Consider the following 17,891-nt stretch of genomic DNA (forward strand, 5'->3'; position numbering starts at 1 on the left):
AAATACATAACTTAATTGGTTTAATAATCCGAATAATATACATATATATAAGCAAGTGCATGCCTGATTTAAATATTTTCTTCTGTAATTAATTTTAAGAATTTCGCTCAATGGATTATACTATTATAGTTTATAGATGCGTGCCTTTTATTTATTTATTTATTTTTTTTGAGAAGGGCGTGCCTTTTATTTATGACTATATATATATTCGCATTTAAGAAGGTCCCATTTCGTGGATTTGGGGAAACCGAAAGGGTGCAATAGTACTTTCACACCCGGTTTCTCCAAAACTCCTTTACGCACCTCTTACCAGATTCCCACCCGTTTCCATATCTTTTTATCTCGATGGCTCTGTAACCAAACCCTAATCCAAGTACCCGCGGTCTCCACTTGGGTGCAACTTCAGCTCCCTCCCTCACTGTGAGCTCCTCTACCCTATTCCTCTTTTTTCTCTCTCTAATTACTAACTATGCTGATGCAGGCTTCGAATCCGGATTCTATTTCGTGTTTAGTTAATTAGGTATCAGCCTTCTATTTATGTATCGCGATTCCGATCCGAAACCCGTCGGGTTCTGGTTTGCTCTTTTGACCCGATCAGTTCGCACCCGTTCTTGTAAGGCGGGTTGTTTTGAACCGCCGAACATGGGGCTCGGCTCATCATGTTTAACCCAAATTTAACGGGTCCGCCTGTACCACTTTGCTAGTTTGTTCCTTCCTTGTTACGAGGCCTTTTCTGGGTTCGGGAATGATGGACCTCGTTCTGGGTCTGAACACCAGAAATTTCGTTATTATTTAACCCAAAACTATGATTTATTTTCATATTGTTTCAAATATATACCCTTCCGGATTAAATTTGATGTCTTGTTCATTTGGGTGGTTTCTCTAATTTGTGTATTTTTTGAGTGTTTTACTGTTGTTCCATTTTAGCTGCGAATTGGGTTGGTGAAAAATTATTGAGTGCCCGGTGTTCTATATTGGTTTCCCTTTCAGTAATTATGTACGCATTTAAGTATAACCGTGTAGACACTAAATTGCAAGAGGAATGTTATGCGTCAGGTTGTATTTAATTTTGCGTGGGCGAGAAGAAGAACAAGGGATGGACTACTAGAAATGAACCTTTAAGCTTGTATTTTTGAAGCTAGGCCAAATTGCTCACATTTGCACAATGGATCAAGGGACGTGTTTTAGAAATATTTTTAGTGTTAGTGTCATTCATCATGTGTTTCTCGAAGAATTCCTGTGAAATGAAGTTTTCTCGTGACATAATTTTTGGTCAGCGGCGACAATCCATTGAACTGGATCAAGTGTCTTTTCTTTGACATAGCTTTTGGTCATGGTTTTTTTATTACTCAGGTTCCTCTATGATTTTACACTAATGCAATTATACTCATATTTCGTCACTGTCTCACAAACATAGGTGGGTTAAATATATTGAATCTAATATAAAAGCTTATGTTTTACTTGGGGTTTCTAGTTGCACATTGTGTAGATGGTTCTATATACAATTAAGTTAAGAAATTCCTAATTTTGCTTGGGGCGTGATTCTCATATTATTTTTAAGGTCTTCTAATGATTTCATACATTGAAAAGAAAATCACTGGGGCGGAGTTTAGTTAGCTTGTCCACTCCGCCAACTCATGAATTCTGTGTGCTACCCATGTTCAAACTTTGACGAAATTGGTCAACTGTTTTTAACACTTGAGGATTTAAGTGTCATTTAATTGTCTGTCGTTGGTTGCACAGAAGCTGTAGATGCCTTTGTGAATTTGTTCCGATTTCTATGGTTGGTTTTAACTTTTAAGTGCATTTGGTGGACATTTTGTCACTTGTGTGAAATGCTGGAGAAGGCTTACGACCTCTGGATTTCTTTCTTGAACTCCATTTTGACTAGTCCTTACCTTGGTTATTTGTGGGTGTGGTTTGTAGCTCTAAATAAGTTGTATTATTTACACTTGGTTTTCTTTTGTAACAATGACTGGATAAATTGATGATGCGCAGATATTTGGTGATACTATAAAACTCTTGCAATGGATTTCTCCGATGCAGTCATAGTCAAATCTAGCAGATTGAAATCTGTTGTCTGGAATGATTTTGATAGGGTGAAAAAAGGCGACACTTGTGTGGCTATTTGTAGGCACTGTAAAAAGAAACTTAGTGGATCGAGTACTAGTGGAACATCACATTTGAGGAACCATTTAATCAGGTGTCAGAAAAGATCTAATCATGGCATTGCTCAATTTTTTTCAGCAAGGGATAAGAAAAAGGAAAACAGCCTAGCTCTTGCAAATATAAATCCTGATCAAGATCAGAGAAAAGATGAAGTGGTTAGCATAGCTAATTATAAATTTGATCATGAACAGATGAAAGATGACATCTTCAGCATTGCAAATAACAACTTGGATCAAAGGCGAAGCCGATATGATCTTGCAAGAATGATTATTTTACATGGCTACCCACTGGCTATGGTTGAAGATGTTGGATTCAGAGTATTTGTGAAAAATCTGCAGCCATCATTTGAACTCGTATCACTAAACAGAGTCGAGGCTGATTGTATGGAAATCTTTGCCAAGGAGAAACAGAAAGTTTATGAAGTGCTGGATAAACTACCTGGTAAAATCAGCATTGCTGCTGATGTGTGGGCTGCTTTAGATAATGCCGAGTACTTGTGTTTGACAGCGTACTACACCGATGACACGTGGCATCTGAGAAAAAAGATTTTGAGTTTCATAATGATTGATCCTTCTCAAACGGAAGACTCGCATGCAGAAGTTGTCATGACATGTTTAATGGATTGGGATATAGACCGCAAACTGTTCTCTATGACATTTGATAATGGTTTGACAAACGACGGTATTGTCAACAGAATCAGAGATCGGCTGTCCCTGAATAGGTTCCTTTATTGCAATGGCCAATTGTTTGATGTACGATGTGTTTCAAATGTTCTTAATCTTATGGTTCATGATGCTTTGGAAGCATTGTTTGAAGTAACGCAAAAAATTCGCGAAAGCATACGATGTGTTCAAAGTTCGCAAGCAACACTGGCGAAGTTCAATGAGATTGCCAAACATGCTGGTGTCTCAAGTGAAAAATGCTTATGTCTTGATAATTCGTTGCAATGGAACTCAACATACATGATGCTTGAAACTGCTTTAGAGTACAGGGGAGCATTCTCTCTTCTAAGAGAACAGGATCCTGGCTTCATGATGTTTCCATCTGATCTAGAATGGGAGAGAACACGCTCTGTTACTAGCTACTTAAAGCAATTTGTTGAAGTTACTAATGTTTTCACAAGGAGCAAGTATCCGACTGCAAATATATATTTTTCTGAGGTCTGTGAATTTCACTTGCAACTTATTGAATGGTGCAAGAATGCTGATGATTTTTTGAGTTCTTTGGCTACAAAGATGAGAATCAAGTTTGATGAATATTGGGGGAAATGCAGCACGGGTTTGGCAGTCGCAGCCATGTTGGACCCTCGATTTAAAATGAAGCTTTTGGAGTATTACTACACACAATTGCATGGTAATAGCGCTGCTGAGCTCATTGATGATGTTGCTGAGTGCATCAAGGCACTATACAATGAACACTCCATTGGATCCCCGTTAGCTTCTCTTGACCAGGGGTTAGCTTGGGAAATGAATGGTAGTGCTGGCGGCTTACCTTCCTCTGTAAAGGACTCGAGGGATAGGTTGATGGGATTTGATAAGTACCTCCATGAAACTTCCAAGGGTCAAGGCACAAAGTCTGATTTGGACAAGTACTTGGAAGAACCGCTCTTTCCTCGCGTTGTTGATTTTAACATATTAAATTGGTGGAAAGTTCATACTCCAAGATATCCTATTCTATCCATGATGGCACGCAATATTTTAGGGGTTCCAATGTCAAAAGCTCCATTCGAATGTGCTTTTAGCACTAGAGGAAGAGTGCTTGATCGTGAGTGGAGTTCGCTGTCTTCAACTACAGTGCAAGCTTTGATGTGTTCACAAGATTGGATAAGGAGCGAACTGGAAGGTTGAACAATTTTTTTGCTTGCTTGTCCATTTGGGTAGTATTGTTGAGATCCGTACTTGACTGAAGTCGGAAGTTGATTTATCTGCTCAAACCAGCCAGCGTTACCCTATTCACAGCGTAGTGAGTCAGTTGCATTGCAGGGCCCCCTGTTGTTTCTATTTTTAACCATCCTCTAATTGTTTTTATTCATGTAAGTAGTTTTGATTTTTCCCAGTTGATGTGTATACATTTAGACAATTCAGATTTTTTTTTTTTGATTCATTCTATGCTGTTTTTTTTTTTTTTGGTCCGATTCATTCTATGCTGTTGGCGAGTCAATGTTGTCACTGGAAATCGAGTTTGGTTCTCCAGCAAACTGTCCAGAGTTTGGTTCTTCGTCTGCAAACTGTCAGACCGTGAAAGATTGATTGTTAGTAGTTAGATTTAAGATTATATGGGGTCTCTATGGAGGAATTGTGTTTGGTGACTGATATATATTTGCCTGATGACAGCCTAGGCATGGGGTCCTTTCTTCAAGTCCTATAGACCCGTAGCTAGTTGGACAGGATCATACCTCCATTTCTGCAAGAAACAGAATTAAGATAAGGGTGAAAAGAACTCTGTATGGAGACAAAAATAGGAGTGGTGAAGTGAGTGTTAGTGGTCTGTCTTGTCGTTTTGACGTCTTCTCCTGCACAAGTAGTATCTGTTCAGTATCCTTCTCCAATCCATTATCGATTAATGCTGTCTTCGTTTGCCTCTTAACAGTGCTCTTGTAAGCTCTTCTCTGAGTTTCTTCACGGTACATCCATATTACATTTGCAAAGATTATTAACACAAACTGTATCACATAACATGATTCATATGGCAAACCCCGTTGATCAATATTTGTCAAAATCTTCATATATTGAAGGATTTGCTACTACTGCCTGTGCCCCCACCAATCCATGCCGTCTGCATATTTGTATATTAGTGGCCTTTCAATCTCCAACACTTAAAAAACACTTAAAAAGCTTGGGTAAAAATCTCACATCGTTTGTTTCAAGTGTGTGTTGTATATAAGTCCAGTAAACCAAATATTTTTTTGCTCTTAGGGGTGGTGTTTGGTTAGCTAGTCTTATTGCTTTCAAAAAAACTAAAAATCTGTCTCGTCCGGTGTGTGTGATTCCAAAATTGTTTAGGAGTTCCACTTAAAAAGCTTGGGTAAAAATCCCACATCGTTTGTTTAAAGTGTGTGTTGTATATATAAGTCTAGTAAACCAAACATCTTTTTGCCCTTAGGGGCGGTGTTTGGTTAGTTAGTCTTATTGCTTTCAAAAAAACTAAAAACATGTCTTGTCCGGTGTGTGTGATTCCAAAATTGTTTAGGTGTCCCACTTAAAAAGCCTGGGTAAAAATTCCACATCGTTTGTTTCAAGTGTGTGTGTTGTATATAAGTTTAGTAAACCAAACATCTTTTTGCCCTTAGGGACGGTGTTTGGTTAACTAGTCTTATTGCTTTCAAAAAAACTAAAAACCTGTCTCGTCCGGTGTGTGTGATTCCAAAATTGTTTAGATGTTACACTTAAAAAGCCTGGGTAAAAGTCCTACATCATTTGTTTCAAGTGTTTGTGTTGTATATAAGTCTAGAAAACCAAACATCTTTTTGCCCTTAGGGGCAATGTTTGGTTAGCTAGTCTTATTGCTTTTGAAAAAACTAAAAACTTGTCTCGTCCGGTGTGTGATTCCAAAATTGTTTAGGTGTTTCACTTAAGTGTGTGTGATTCCAAAATTATTTAGGTGTTCCAATTAAAAAGCCTGGGTAAAAATCCCACATCGTTTGTTTCAAGTGTGTGTGTTGTATATAAATCTAGTAAACCAAACATCTTTTTGCCCTTAGGGGCAGTGTTTGGCTAGCTAGTCTTATTGCTTTCAAAAAAACTAAAAACCTGTCTCATCCGGTGTGTGTGATTCCAAAATTGTTTAGGTTTCCACTTAAAAAGCCAAAGTAAAAATCCCACATTGTTTGTTTCAAGTGTGTGTTGTATATAAGTCTAGTAAACCAAACATCTTTTTGCTCTTAGGGAGGTGTTTGTTTAGCTAGTCTTGTTGCTTTCAAAAAAAAAAAAACTAATAATAGACAATTTTTTTTTTTGTAGATTTAATCTATTTAGTTTAGACATATTGGGTCAGTTTGGTATAGCTTTTTGGGGAGCATTTCTACTACTTTTTAATATAAATGCTTTGGGTATGTCAAACAACCATTTCCGGACATCAATTCCAAGGCAATTTCTCTAGCGTTTTGAAGCTCTTTTTTCAAAATGCTCCCTCCTCTTGGGATAATTTTACTAGCATTTAACATTTATCCCCATATTGTCCTCACCAAATTAATGGAATTCCGAAAAATACCCTGCAAGCTATCCCACTGCCATCTGGTTGAGCAACCAATCACCACTATCGGTCCTACTCCCACCGCCATCTGGATGAGCGACTAGTCACCATCGCCGATCCTACTCCCATCGCCATCTGGATGAGCAACCAGTCACCACCGCCTATTCCCACCGCTGCATCACCCCGACTTCTTACACTTCCTCCCCGACACGAAATGGCAAATGACACCAAATTACAATGGGATGTGGGTCGATTTTCGGGAACCAACTGGTGAAATGAGACAAGCAAGTCGAAGAGAACATTGAGAAGATTGTCCACAAGGCCCGATGAAATGGGACAATTTAGTCGAAACCTGTTGGTGAAATGAGTCTCCTCCTTGGTCTTTTTTGTTTGGGTTTATCTTCTCTTTTTTTCTCTTATATATGATATTTTAAATAATAATCTTTAATATTTATGGACATTAAAATGTTTATGATAATTATTATAAATGGAGTAAATTTATTTGTAAATAATAATCTTTATTTAGCTTTATTTTATAAATTTTTTGTTTACATTTATATGTGCATGTTACACTAAAATGCATAATACCCCTGTACGTAATTTATCCAATATGTTATACAGCACAAATGTCAACAGTAAAAGTTTAACCAAACACCTATCCAGCATTCAAGCAGCATATCTGCTACTAAAATTGTCTAGCATTTCTGTTATCACCATTTCTACTGACATATCTGCTACTTTACAAATGCTCTACCAAACTAGCCCATTACATGTACACGAAACACCGTCTTCTCAATGTTTTCTTTCTTCGTGCTCATTCTTAAATATATGTGATTTATGACATATATCATTTTATACTTTTTGAATCTTCAAGTATAATATTCTAATATCAACTTGCAAATCTACAAAAATAATTTCTATGCAAAGAAAATGGCAAAAAGAACTCAGATCCATCCATATTGCTGGTTTATTATCAACATAAACTACGGAGCAAGGGATTGATGTGGACGGATATATCTGTATAGAGGGATTATAGGACTCAAAAATATTGTAAACAATCTTTATTGAGATCAATAGTTTCATAATCTTAAAAACATAGCAATACAACAATACATGATCGTTAGCCTGCCATGCAAATTCATCCATGTAAAAAATGGAAACTAACAACCTACAGGAGGATGCTGCTAAGTGCTATCTATCAAAATAAAATAATATAGCTGACGGGAATAAAGTAGATGAATCATAACAAAGAATGGTGATGATACCAAAGTGCTACCAACCTTCAGACCAGAGAAACTTGCGTTAAGCGTTAAATCCTTATTGTGTTCTTCATCTCTCTAATTGCTTATTCTGCCGCTCCACCAGCATAGCTGTTATTGTTGGGTTCAAAGACATATTTGATCAGATAGTCCTTAATTGGCAGCATATCAGGGAACTCTTTTCCCAACTTTGATGCATCCATTTCATTGTTGCTTCTTGGGGCGACTATAACCTTTGCCTGTTCTTCCAGAGTAAAATTAGTCCACTTGAAATCGTGGTTAATGTACTTATTATACATCTCCAAGATCTCATTGTGACTCACAACCCAGGATTCGTAAAGTTCCAAATACCCTTCAAGTTCCTTTTGGCCATCTCTATTGAAATGGGCAGAAGCTCATCCAAGATAGTCATGCTGTTTGGGATGTTAACCACTTTATCGTATCGAGCAATCTTCGTGATAAAGTTGCGCTGGTTGCTGAGATCAGACGATATCGGCATTCACACTCTGAGCATGCACACGTTATCATATTCCTTCAACAGCTCTTCAACCTAGCATACAGAAGACTAAAAAGTTACAGTATGGCAGCAAAAAAAAAAATCTGCAGTGTTACTAGATGGAAACAGAAGTCAAAAGAGAATTACTACTTAGCATCAATTACCATGGCTTTGGTCTTAGAATAGAAAGAGCCAGCGAAGTTGGGTTTGTCTTCCTCTTTGAACCCAATTTCCGACCCTAATGAATGTGTGGCATCATACTCAAAAATACAACCAGTAGCGTAGTTCATCATTAAGAGGCCATGCTCTCTACAAACATCTGCCAAGGTCAATGTACCTACAACATTTGTGCGTATTGTCTGTGTTTTGTGACTTTCACACCAATCTATATTAGGTCTACCAGTCACCCCAGCAGCATTGAAAACATGAGTTGGCTTAACGGTCTTGATATCTGCTAGCAGCTGGGATCGTTCCTCCAAACGCCCCTTTCCATAAGCAAAGGGTATCCCTTGCTTCGAACAAATCTTTCCGAGGAGGCCTCCTATCCAACCCGTCCTACCATAAATTAAGAACTTCAGAGAAGGTTTTTGAGGTGAAGAATTGTTCTTGGAAGCTGGAACCATCACCCGACTCTGGCTCAAATTATCCTTGGAAAAGGAGGAACCAGAATTGCTTATATCAGAACCAACAGATTTTTTTTCAATTCCAGGAACCATTAACATTCTTGGATGAGGAAGCAGTGCTCCAGAGACATCTCCCCACCAATTAGGATTGCTAACATACCATTCCATTGTCTTCCTTAGACCCTCCTCCCATGAAGTCCGTTCAAACCATCCCAAGTTCTTCAGCCTCTGATCATCCAAGAAATATCTCTGGTCATTAAATGGCCTGTTCTCCACAAACTTAATATTTGTATCTGGCTTCAAGGAGAAAAGTTTGCATATATCCTTGGCCACATCAATCACTCTCCTCTCTTTCTTCGTTCCGATATTGTATACATGATCAACTTCGCCTCTGTGGAGAACAGTTTCAAATGCCTCTGCAACATCCTCACAATAGAGATAACTCCATACATTTGAACCATCCCCATGAATTGGAAGAGGCCTTCCCTTCATTGCCAAAAGGATGAATTTTGGAATAAGCTTTTCAGGAAATTGATTGGGTCCATAAACATTGTTTCCTCGGGTGGTTATCACAGGCAGCCCATAGGAACGCCCATATGCCATAACAAGCATCTCTGCCCCAGCTTTAGTGGCAGAATATGGATTTGTTAGCAGCAGCTGGGAAGCCTCATGGTCTCCAACAATGGCATCCTCGTCTGTCTCCCCGTAAACCTCATCCGTGCTCACGTGGATGAACCTCTTGACTTGGCCAGTGACTTTGCATGCTTCCAAGAGAATGTGAGTGCCATAGATATTGTTCTTGGTGAACTCAAAGCTGTTGCCAAAGGAGTTATCAACATGAGTCTGAGCTGCAAAATGCATAATTGTGTCAATGGACTCAGTCAGAAGGATGAAATTGACCAGGTCAACGCTGCCTATGTCACCCTTAATAAACTTGAAGTTGGGAGATGATTGTGAGGGGTTGAGATTCTTCAGGCCTGAACAGTAATCAAGTTTGTCGAGGACAACAATCTTGTAGCCGGGGTAGTTACGGATGAGCCGGTTGCATACATGGGATGCAATGAAGCCAGCAGCTCCTGTGATGAGGATGTTCTTTGGTGTGTATGGAGCAGCCATCTACACCTTTTGTATTTCCACCAGAGAGCACATTAACCAAGAACTTGAAGATAAGGGAGTAGAGATTTGGGGAAAAAAAAGAAAAAGAAAAAAAACTGAACACTTGAACAGTAGACAAAAATTTGAAAGCAAATACTACTGAACAAAGCATCTCCAATAGCCTTGGGGAAACAAGTTTTCATATGAACAAGGCCAAAATAAAACATCACTAGCGAGTAGGACACAAAATATCAAATCAATTCCAAACCTCCAAAGATGGAGGTAATTTCTGTTTAAAACAAAAAGGAACGACAAGAAAATGAACACATATTTCTTCCCCAAGAGTTACATGATAAAGATCAGAGTGAACATATTTGAGTTCAATTGGCTTCATTTGACAATAGTATATATATATAAAAAATCTTTGCTTTCATATTAGTTAAAATCCAATTAGCTTCCATATTAGTACCTGATAAGAACGGTCCACCAAAAATATGAAGCTCTATCTTGTAATCCCGTTACAACACAAAGTGAGATTACACATAAGGATTCTTTTTTTCTCAGAGATATCTGTTATTAACACTATCTTCCTTTTAAAAATTGCAAAGAGACTAACAATTAAAAATTCATTCGATTCCAAATAAATATTAAGAAAAATCAAGTAAATAAAATGAAAACAATTATTCCGCCCATCGCCAGATCTTCAAAACTGGAGCCAAAACAAGCCAGATCTCTGGCATGCAAGGAATCGGATAAGTAAATATGTAAAACCAATTCATTGCATCCGCAATCCCAAGCATTAAGCAACCACGTTGAGTGATAAAAACACAAAATCGTAACTAGATTAAATTAAAGATTACAACTTTATCGAGATCTACCTCAACATTTGAAGAATTTAACGGAAAATCATGATTACGAGGAGATATTAGAAGTGAAATTTGCCATATTTGAGAGAGAAAAACTCACAGGATGTTGTACGGCTGCAGTCCCTGGATCTTGGTATTGTTAGAGACAAATGCGCTTCTTATTCCTTCTCCTCCAAGCTTTAATGGGTTTGTTGGGTTTTAGGCATTTGAGACAAGAGGAGGAACAAAGAGATCACAGAGAAAGTGTGCGCAAGGGTGAGCGAGAGATCAGAGATCTGTGAGGAGGGAAGTGCGGGGGAGGCTATTTATAAATATGCCCGGCTTCTTTTGAAATATTTATTTCTGTGCTTTTCATATCATTGTTGTTTCTTGATTGTTATTGTGTTTTTTTCAATTAATAATTATTGTGTTATTTTCATATCAAGCTGGTGTGGTGGTAGTGTCTCTCCCCCACATCATCGAGATCAAGGGTTCGACGCACGGAGGCGTTGATGCCAGGCGAACAAAAACCTGCATCAACAATTTTAATTTATTATTTATTAATATATAATTTGACACGGATGTAAATAATATCATTTAATGCATTTGTTTTCATTTGTTTCCTTGTCAAATTTGGAAAGGGATTTGCTGGAATGATTCCAGTAATTTCACCTCATCTCCACCATTGAATGCATTAAGTATAGTGTTGTCAAATCAATATATTTTTGCATTAGATGGTGGAGATGGGGTGAAATTGCTGGAATAAAATCAAATAATTTTTTACTTACACGCATGGAACATCCATTCAAATAATGACATTTGTGAAAATAAATATATCGAACAACAACATTACCAGACATTGCTATGAATGTTCCATAAATACTCCACAAGATCAACTTGAAGTTGAGTAAGTATTTCTCTATATATCTTGGATGCGGATGTATTGATCAATAAATTCTCGAAACCCATGAGTTTGTAAGTGTTCTAGTAGAGGTGTAAGAAGACCATCTTCAGCCTGATCATATAGGTCTTCAATGTTCGGTGAGAATCTTTACTTTTCAAATGTAACAGTTAAGAATTTATGTTTTTAAAATATAATTATTGGGAATATTTGTTTTTAGTTTATTATAAATTAATATATAATTTTAGTTAATTATAAATTAATTTTTTACAAATTAATTTTTATTTATAATTCAATTTAATTATTTTTCTTAAATTAATATATAAATTAGAATATATGTCGAAAACACTTTAATTTTTAATTGAAATCAAATAATATTGTAATAATAAATAAGAAGAAATTAATAGTTTTTAATATTATGGTACACTAATTGTTTTTTTTTTTTTTGAATACAAGTACAAATACAATATACGACACACCAGCAGATCAAGCCTATGAAAGTACAGGTGTCAACAGGCCCCACGCAGGAGGCACAAATCAAGCCCACGTAGGGGCAGACTTATAAATATTCGGAAGATGTGAGACTAGAACCCATGACTAAGCCCACACACCTCCTTATAAATATTCGGAGGAGGTGAGACTAGAACCCATGACCTTAGTCAGGGACATGCAAAGTCATTGTCACTCAACCAATGGCTCATTTGCGTACACTAATTGTTCTTGAATATAGAATATTTAAATAGGTAAAATAGGAAATCAGATAATTGAATGCTTTAATAACTCATTAAAAACCGCCACGGCTATATGTCACCGTAGCCGTTTCTTTCTGCTCTGATACACTGAACTCTTCGAGCTCTACCCACACTAGTCCTTACTCCTATGGATCAAATTAAGCAATTCAATATGTTGAAAGCTTTGATCTTGAGCTATGAATAATTGTTTTTTTTTTTTATGAATCAATGATGGTTTTATGAAAATTAGGAGTTCTACGTCATTTTACGAATTCGTCTCTGGGTCGGGATAGGGGGGCTGCAATGTGGATTGCAGCATTTACTATAAATTGTTTTAATCTCAACCATTCCTTTCATCCAATGGTTAAGATTAAACTTGTCTAAAAAAAAAATCAGATACAGATCCTTCCGTCTCCTCCCTCTCCCCTTCTGTTCCATAGGCTTAAACCTGTAATATCATCATCGAAAATGTTTACAATCATTGGAGAATATGAGACAAACTCAAAACGACTCTAAAAATAATGCTTATTATCAAGCTGTATTAGAAATGCCCAAGTCCTTTGAAGTCACAAAAGCTCACGGTGGAATTCAGTTATATCAAAATTATTTAAAGAAAAAAAACACATTAGAAAGAGCAACACTTCAGGGGAAGAAAGTGCCTGAGGTCTTTCGTCAGTGGAATGGGTTATTGACGATGTCAAGCCAAGGATTTCAAATAATGGAAAGGAAGAGGGAAGAGATAAAGCGGAAAGAGAAAAGGAGCATTTTTTTTTTCAGTGTTATTTACCTTGTTTAATATTAATCATTGGATGAAATGAATGGTTAAGCTTAAAACAATTTCTAATAAATGCTGCAATGTACATTGCAGCCCCCTTTTCCCCTCTGGGTCTGGTTGGTTTGACGGGAAACCAAAGAAAATGAATTTTGTCCAGATAGAAACTCAAGAATCGATCCGTATTTACTATTTACACAATTCAATATCAGTAGGAGAAGAATTTTTCCTCTAACAGGAGTTATTTTCTCAGTTACAGTAATGATGAAGCGTGTGAATAAATCAAAGGCGCCGCATGCAATTCAAAGCAGCAGGTTCACAGATCTTATCATTTATGTGATTCTAAGCCTTGTAGTTTTGATTTTCTTCTTTCACAATAACGGACAAAATCTTACTTCTTTGCCCTCAATTCCGGGGGAGAAGCCGGAAAATTTCGACTCTCCGATGCAATTTAACCCAACCAGTAGAGTTGAGGAATGGGATAAAATTGATATGGCAAATACCTGATTCTCTTAAGGCACTTCTGTTGGTTGCTCATAGATGTAATGGTAGAGCTGTTGACTTCAGGGATCGATCCCCTAGCTTCCCAGAGTGCATTGGCTTACCTTAGGAAAGGCTTCTAGTTCGTTACACCCTTGCTCGGAAATTTTCTGTTGTTACCATATCTAACGTTTGCAGATGCTGGACATTTGGGAAGGAATTGTCTGGTTAGAGACATCATTAAATGGTGGGTTGCAAAAAAAAAAAACAACTTGAAAAGCTCCCTCTTGTGGCTTTAGGAGCTTCTTTTGGTGGATACTTTGTCTGTGCTTGCAACTGTTTTGTGGTTTAGTAGCATTACACTCATGATTGCCGAAGGGATGTTCGATCAAATAGATATTACCATGGATTATCCACCTATCCTTTTCAGTCACATGGCCAAAGATCTGTATAGGCAGCTAAAGATAAGTGAATGCAGGGAAGTTCTAAGGAATAGAGGGATTGATGTTGCTGAAGTTGAATGCATCGAATTTCCCTTGTTGCCAAATTTCTTGGCCGAAAGAATCCCGGGTCTGGATCGAACGGACTCTGCTCAGTTGTTTGAGCCATTCCGACACTAGGGCTTTTTCGATGAGAAAGGGTACATGAAGAAGGATGGATGTGCAACACGTTGGAGGGAGTCTCTCCTTGAAAATAAGAATCTTTTGGTGGATACGAGTTTGTTCCATCATGTTCAGGAGGAGCTAATTAAATCTTGCTTTTGCGTACCAAGAAATGACAAGATGCAATCAGACCAGATCTTTAAATGGTTTGAGTCTCATATGAGCTAATCGGGGATTCAAAGCTACTCAAGGACTTCATCATGTGTCGCATACGTTCCCCACGATGTACATGGTTTGTCTCTAATTCTAGCCTATACTTCCTAAATTTGAATAATTGAAGCATTTTAAATATGCAGTATATACATGATGTTTCACACGAACCCTGTTATTTTTTATTCTCTCCACATGCTATTAATTAATTGGATATGATTTACATTGTAGTTTACCAAGATGGAAATGTGATCAGTAAATTGAAGAGTGTTACAAGTGAAATTCAGAATGGAGATAGAGTTGCAGGTTCTATAGTCATAAATAATGGTTATCACAATAGAAGGCCATGTATTTTTTTAGGGTTTTCTGTGCAGTTACTTCGTCTTCTTTTTGTGATGCTGTACAGTTTTTTATAGTTGTGTCTTATCTCTGCTTCTGAAGTTGTTTCTTAATCAGCCTCGCTTTTTATTTGCTTTAGGTTGTGCCGTTTTACTTTAATATCCTGGCGAATGTGTCTAGGACCCAAAAATTTTCACAAACTTCTGAATATGAAGAAGGTGCTTTCGGTATTTTGATATCATATATATTTGAAGTGAGAAAGTAGAATTATTTGAAATGATTAGTGTTCGATTATATGTTCCATTGTCGAAGATAGTTGTACTTTACTTTTCTGTGTTAAATGTAATAATTACTCAAAATGGTATGATAACACGTTTTTAAAAGCAGTCCTTTTTCTAAACTAGCCAATTTCGCTATTAATTTGCACAAACAGTGACTTGATCTGATTATTTGGGACGAGCGAGATGTTCTGAATTGTTAAAATTTTAGTTAGACAAGTCCTTGAAGAGGGAACAGTTGATGTTCCACCGTTTCCTTCCCGTTGAAGGTTCTTTATAGGGGACATCTATTTCCTTTACCGGCTAAGGAAACATGAAGATTTCAAACTTTAAGGAAACATGCAAATCTTATTTAACGCCAATAATGTTTAAAAACATTTAATATATAATGTAGCATGAGAGATATCACAATAAGATACGAAGAATCACATAAAACCCTAATTAAGTAGCACACACAAGCAGATAAAATGCTTTCATGAAATTCTGAGACCAAATAAAGTTGATGACCACTTTCAGGTTCTGGGCTTGAGGTGGCCTTCATTGGCCAGCTTGAAGACCCTGGCCTGAGCTGCTGCAGCCTTGTTTGAGCCAAGTGCAGTGATGAAGTTGTCCCTGACTTGCTTAGTGGTGAAAGGGAACCTGCTATTCACCATGGAGTTGAGCAGTGAAGCTGTCCCTTCTCTGTAGAGAGCTCCAAGCCCATCTGCACGTGTATTTGAAAGTGCTTGCAAGACATTCATGCTCGGGCCAACGACCGGAACGCTAGGCACTCCGAAGGCACTTCCCAACGTGCACCACCATCCCAACAGACCCCAGACAACCGTCGGATGAGTACTCCAGTAACTGCACAAGCAGAGAAGGTATTTAACAAGACCAGTTCATGATAATAACAATATGTTAGATCTCTTGCTTCGTGGTCCGATGGACGTGAAAGTTTTAAATTTCAACTCACTTGCATGTACCACCGAAGGGTGTGTTTGGATCTGGGATGAAAGGTGGACTGGGAACGATACTTGGAGTGGTTGGGGGGCTTACGATGACTGGGGTTGGGGGACTACCTCCGCTTGAAGTTGGGGGAGGGTAGTAGCTCCCGCCACCTCCTGAAGGAGGGGGGTTGTGAGATGGCCTGGATGGTGTAGGCACGCTAGGTGGAGTTCCACAGTTGCTACTTGAAGGAGGTGGAGATGCTGGTGTTGGTGTTGGATCGCATCCTCCATGGGAGGGTGGTGTGCCCCCAGAGCTGCATCCTGAACCATGTGAACCCGAACCATGTGATCCCGAACCATGTGAGGGAGTGGTTCCGTGTGGTGAACTGCCATGAGAACCTGATTTAGGCCAAAAAACAAGGGTTAGCACTTGACTTTTGCATATGATTGTGCATAGTTGTCTCTCTAGGCCACACTTGCGGACAATGATGGGAGAGTTATGCGCAGTGAGTCATTTTTTTGAGTGAAAATAGTTTGAGGTATTTAGTTTGGACTACCGCTACTAAAGGTGGGAGAAATGGTTGATCACTTCCCACAGTTATGGAAAGACTGTTACAATGCTAAACCAAGTAACTCAAGAAAAAGTTGGCCATCTTTAGCTACAAATTCACTGTATAAAGTGCAGTGAAGCAATGGTGTGTGTTTTAGTGTGTCTGTGAGAGAGAGAGAGAGACAGACAGAGAGAGAAAGAGAAACCACTTGGTGGAGTTCCTGAATGTGGGTCTGGGGGAGAGTAGTAGTTCTTTTGATTCTCAAAGCTTCGAGACATAACAGGAACAGCCAAGTTCTGGGCAAGCAACCCCACAACCAAAAACCATATCAACACGGATCCTTCCTGCTTGTTCCTCATCTCTCTTGTTTTTTTGTTTGGACTCAAAAACAAAAAAATGAATAAGGAGGAGGAGGAAAGAAAGCTATATATGTGCCTCAAGTGGAGGAACCAGGGGGAGGGGGAGGGGGAATATAAGAGGAGGTGAAGTAAATAAAGCAGGTAGAGGGGTATGTGGTTAGTTAGCATGTTTCAGGAGCATTTATATATCCTATTAATTACCCCACACTGTAGCAATAATACCATAGTCGAGATTGGCACACTCTACACATGAACTTTGTCGAATCTCTACGTACCCTTGCTGCTAGGCGCTAGCTAGTTGTTTCCCTCATCTCATGTCTGTCATCTTATTCAGATTTCTTAGTTTTGTTTCCATCATGACTAGGCATGATTAGGAGCTGTTTAAGTTTGTGCCAAATCATTCATTCTTCTCTTATCTTTTGAAGGCCTATCTACATAATAAAATCATGTTGAGAATTTGAGAGGGTCTAACCTTTGGAAGATTAATGCAGATTTGAATTGTTAAGAGACCTGAGAGCAAATGTTTGAAACATTTTGATTGTGATGGACAAGTTTTTCAAATCATGAGAAAATCATTCTTAGTTCTTACGGTAGTGGATTGATTAGTTTAGATAAAAAAGAAAAAGAAAAATATGCATGGCATTGGCACATGCACACTGTGAGGTAGAGGAGTGGAGTGATTGCAGGAAACATTGATGGTTAAAGTTTTAATGTTACGTCAGGAAAAACATTATATATATAGTTGATCACTTTATTTCTGACATGTAGTTGGGCCTGCTGGCGCAACCATAAATCCTAATGCCCCATATCTGTTGTTTCTTGGCCTCAGAAGATGATGGTCAACGAAGCTTGAAAGACTCAGCTGATCACCACAGAGGTAGTCTGGTCTGCTTATATGTCCTTCACGAGATGGAGAAACTATTTACTAGGGCGAGGTTCCAGTTTCAATCTCTCTTTGTTCCGATGACAACAATAAAGTTGGAAATTTTTTCAATCTTCTAACCTTCTTCTTATACAAAGAAAATGAAATACGGGGATGTAAAATGAGTTTCTGATTTGCCCAC

The 17,891-nt window shown here is 38.1% G+C and overlaps 2 protein-coding genes and 1 pseudogene across 3 annotated transcripts; 1 reads left to right on the forward strand and 2 right to left on the reverse strand.

The window, feature by feature from the left end:
* The first annotated feature begins 264 nt into the window (after positions 1-264).
* On the forward strand, positions 265-4,266 carry LOC119982919 (zinc finger BED domain-containing protein RICESLEEPER 1-like). Its single transcript, XM_038826520.1, has 2 exons — positions 265-420; positions 1,999-4,266. The coding sequence occupies exon 2, from the start codon at positions 2,028-2,030 to the stop codon at positions 4,014-4,016; it is 1,989 nt and encodes a 662-aa protein (XP_038682448.1). The 5' UTR covers positions 265-420; positions 1,999-2,027; the 3' UTR covers positions 4,017-4,266.
* A 3,124-nt stretch (positions 4,267-7,390) lies between these two features.
* Positions 7,391-11,033, reverse strand: LOC119982941 (annotated as a pseudogene).
* Positions 11,034-15,349: 4,316 nt separating this feature from the next.
* LOC119983071 (protodermal factor 1-like) lies at positions 15,350-16,967 on the reverse strand. Of its 2 annotated transcripts, none has more exons than XM_038826729.1 (3): positions 16,677-16,967; positions 15,944-16,316; positions 15,350-15,834 (listed from the first exon to the last, which is right to left on the reverse strand). In XM_038826729.1, exons 1-3 carry the CDS (start codon positions 16,825-16,827, stop codon positions 15,504-15,506), a joined length of 855 nt encoding a protein of 284 aa, XP_038682657.1. In that variant the 5' UTR covers positions 16,828-16,967; the 3' UTR covers positions 15,350-15,503. The 2 variants fall into 2 exon arrangements, with proteins under 2 accessions (XP_038682657.1, XP_038682656.1); XM_038826728.1 differs by having other exon boundaries at positions 16,674-16,964.
* Between the last annotated feature and the right edge of the window lie 924 nt (positions 16,968-17,891).

Source organism: Tripterygium wilfordii, chromosome 17 (assembly GCF_013401445.1).
Source record: "Tripterygium wilfordii isolate XIE 37 chromosome 17, ASM1340144v1, whole genome shotgun sequence".
NCBI classification, from domain to species: domain Eukaryota; kingdom Viridiplantae; phylum Streptophyta; class Magnoliopsida; order Celastrales; family Celastraceae; genus Tripterygium; species Tripterygium wilfordii.

Coding starts and splice junctions, on each gene's coding strand:
- LOC119982919 (XM_038826520.1), top strand. CDS start 2,028: ATGGATTTCTCCGATGCAGTCATAGTCAAATCTAGCAGATTGAAATCT.
- LOC119983071 (XM_038826728.1), bottom strand. CDS start 16,827: ATGAGGAACAAGCAGGAAGGATCCGTGTTGATATGGTTTTTGGTTGTG. Junction 16,317..16,673: donor TTCAGGAACTCCACCAAGTG/GTTTCTCTTTCT, acceptor GGCCTAAATCAG/GTTCTCATGGCAGTTCACCA. Junction 15,835..15,943: donor CCCTTCGGTGGTACATGCAA/GTGAGTTGAAAT, acceptor CTGCTTGTGCAG/TTACTGGAGTACTCATCCGA.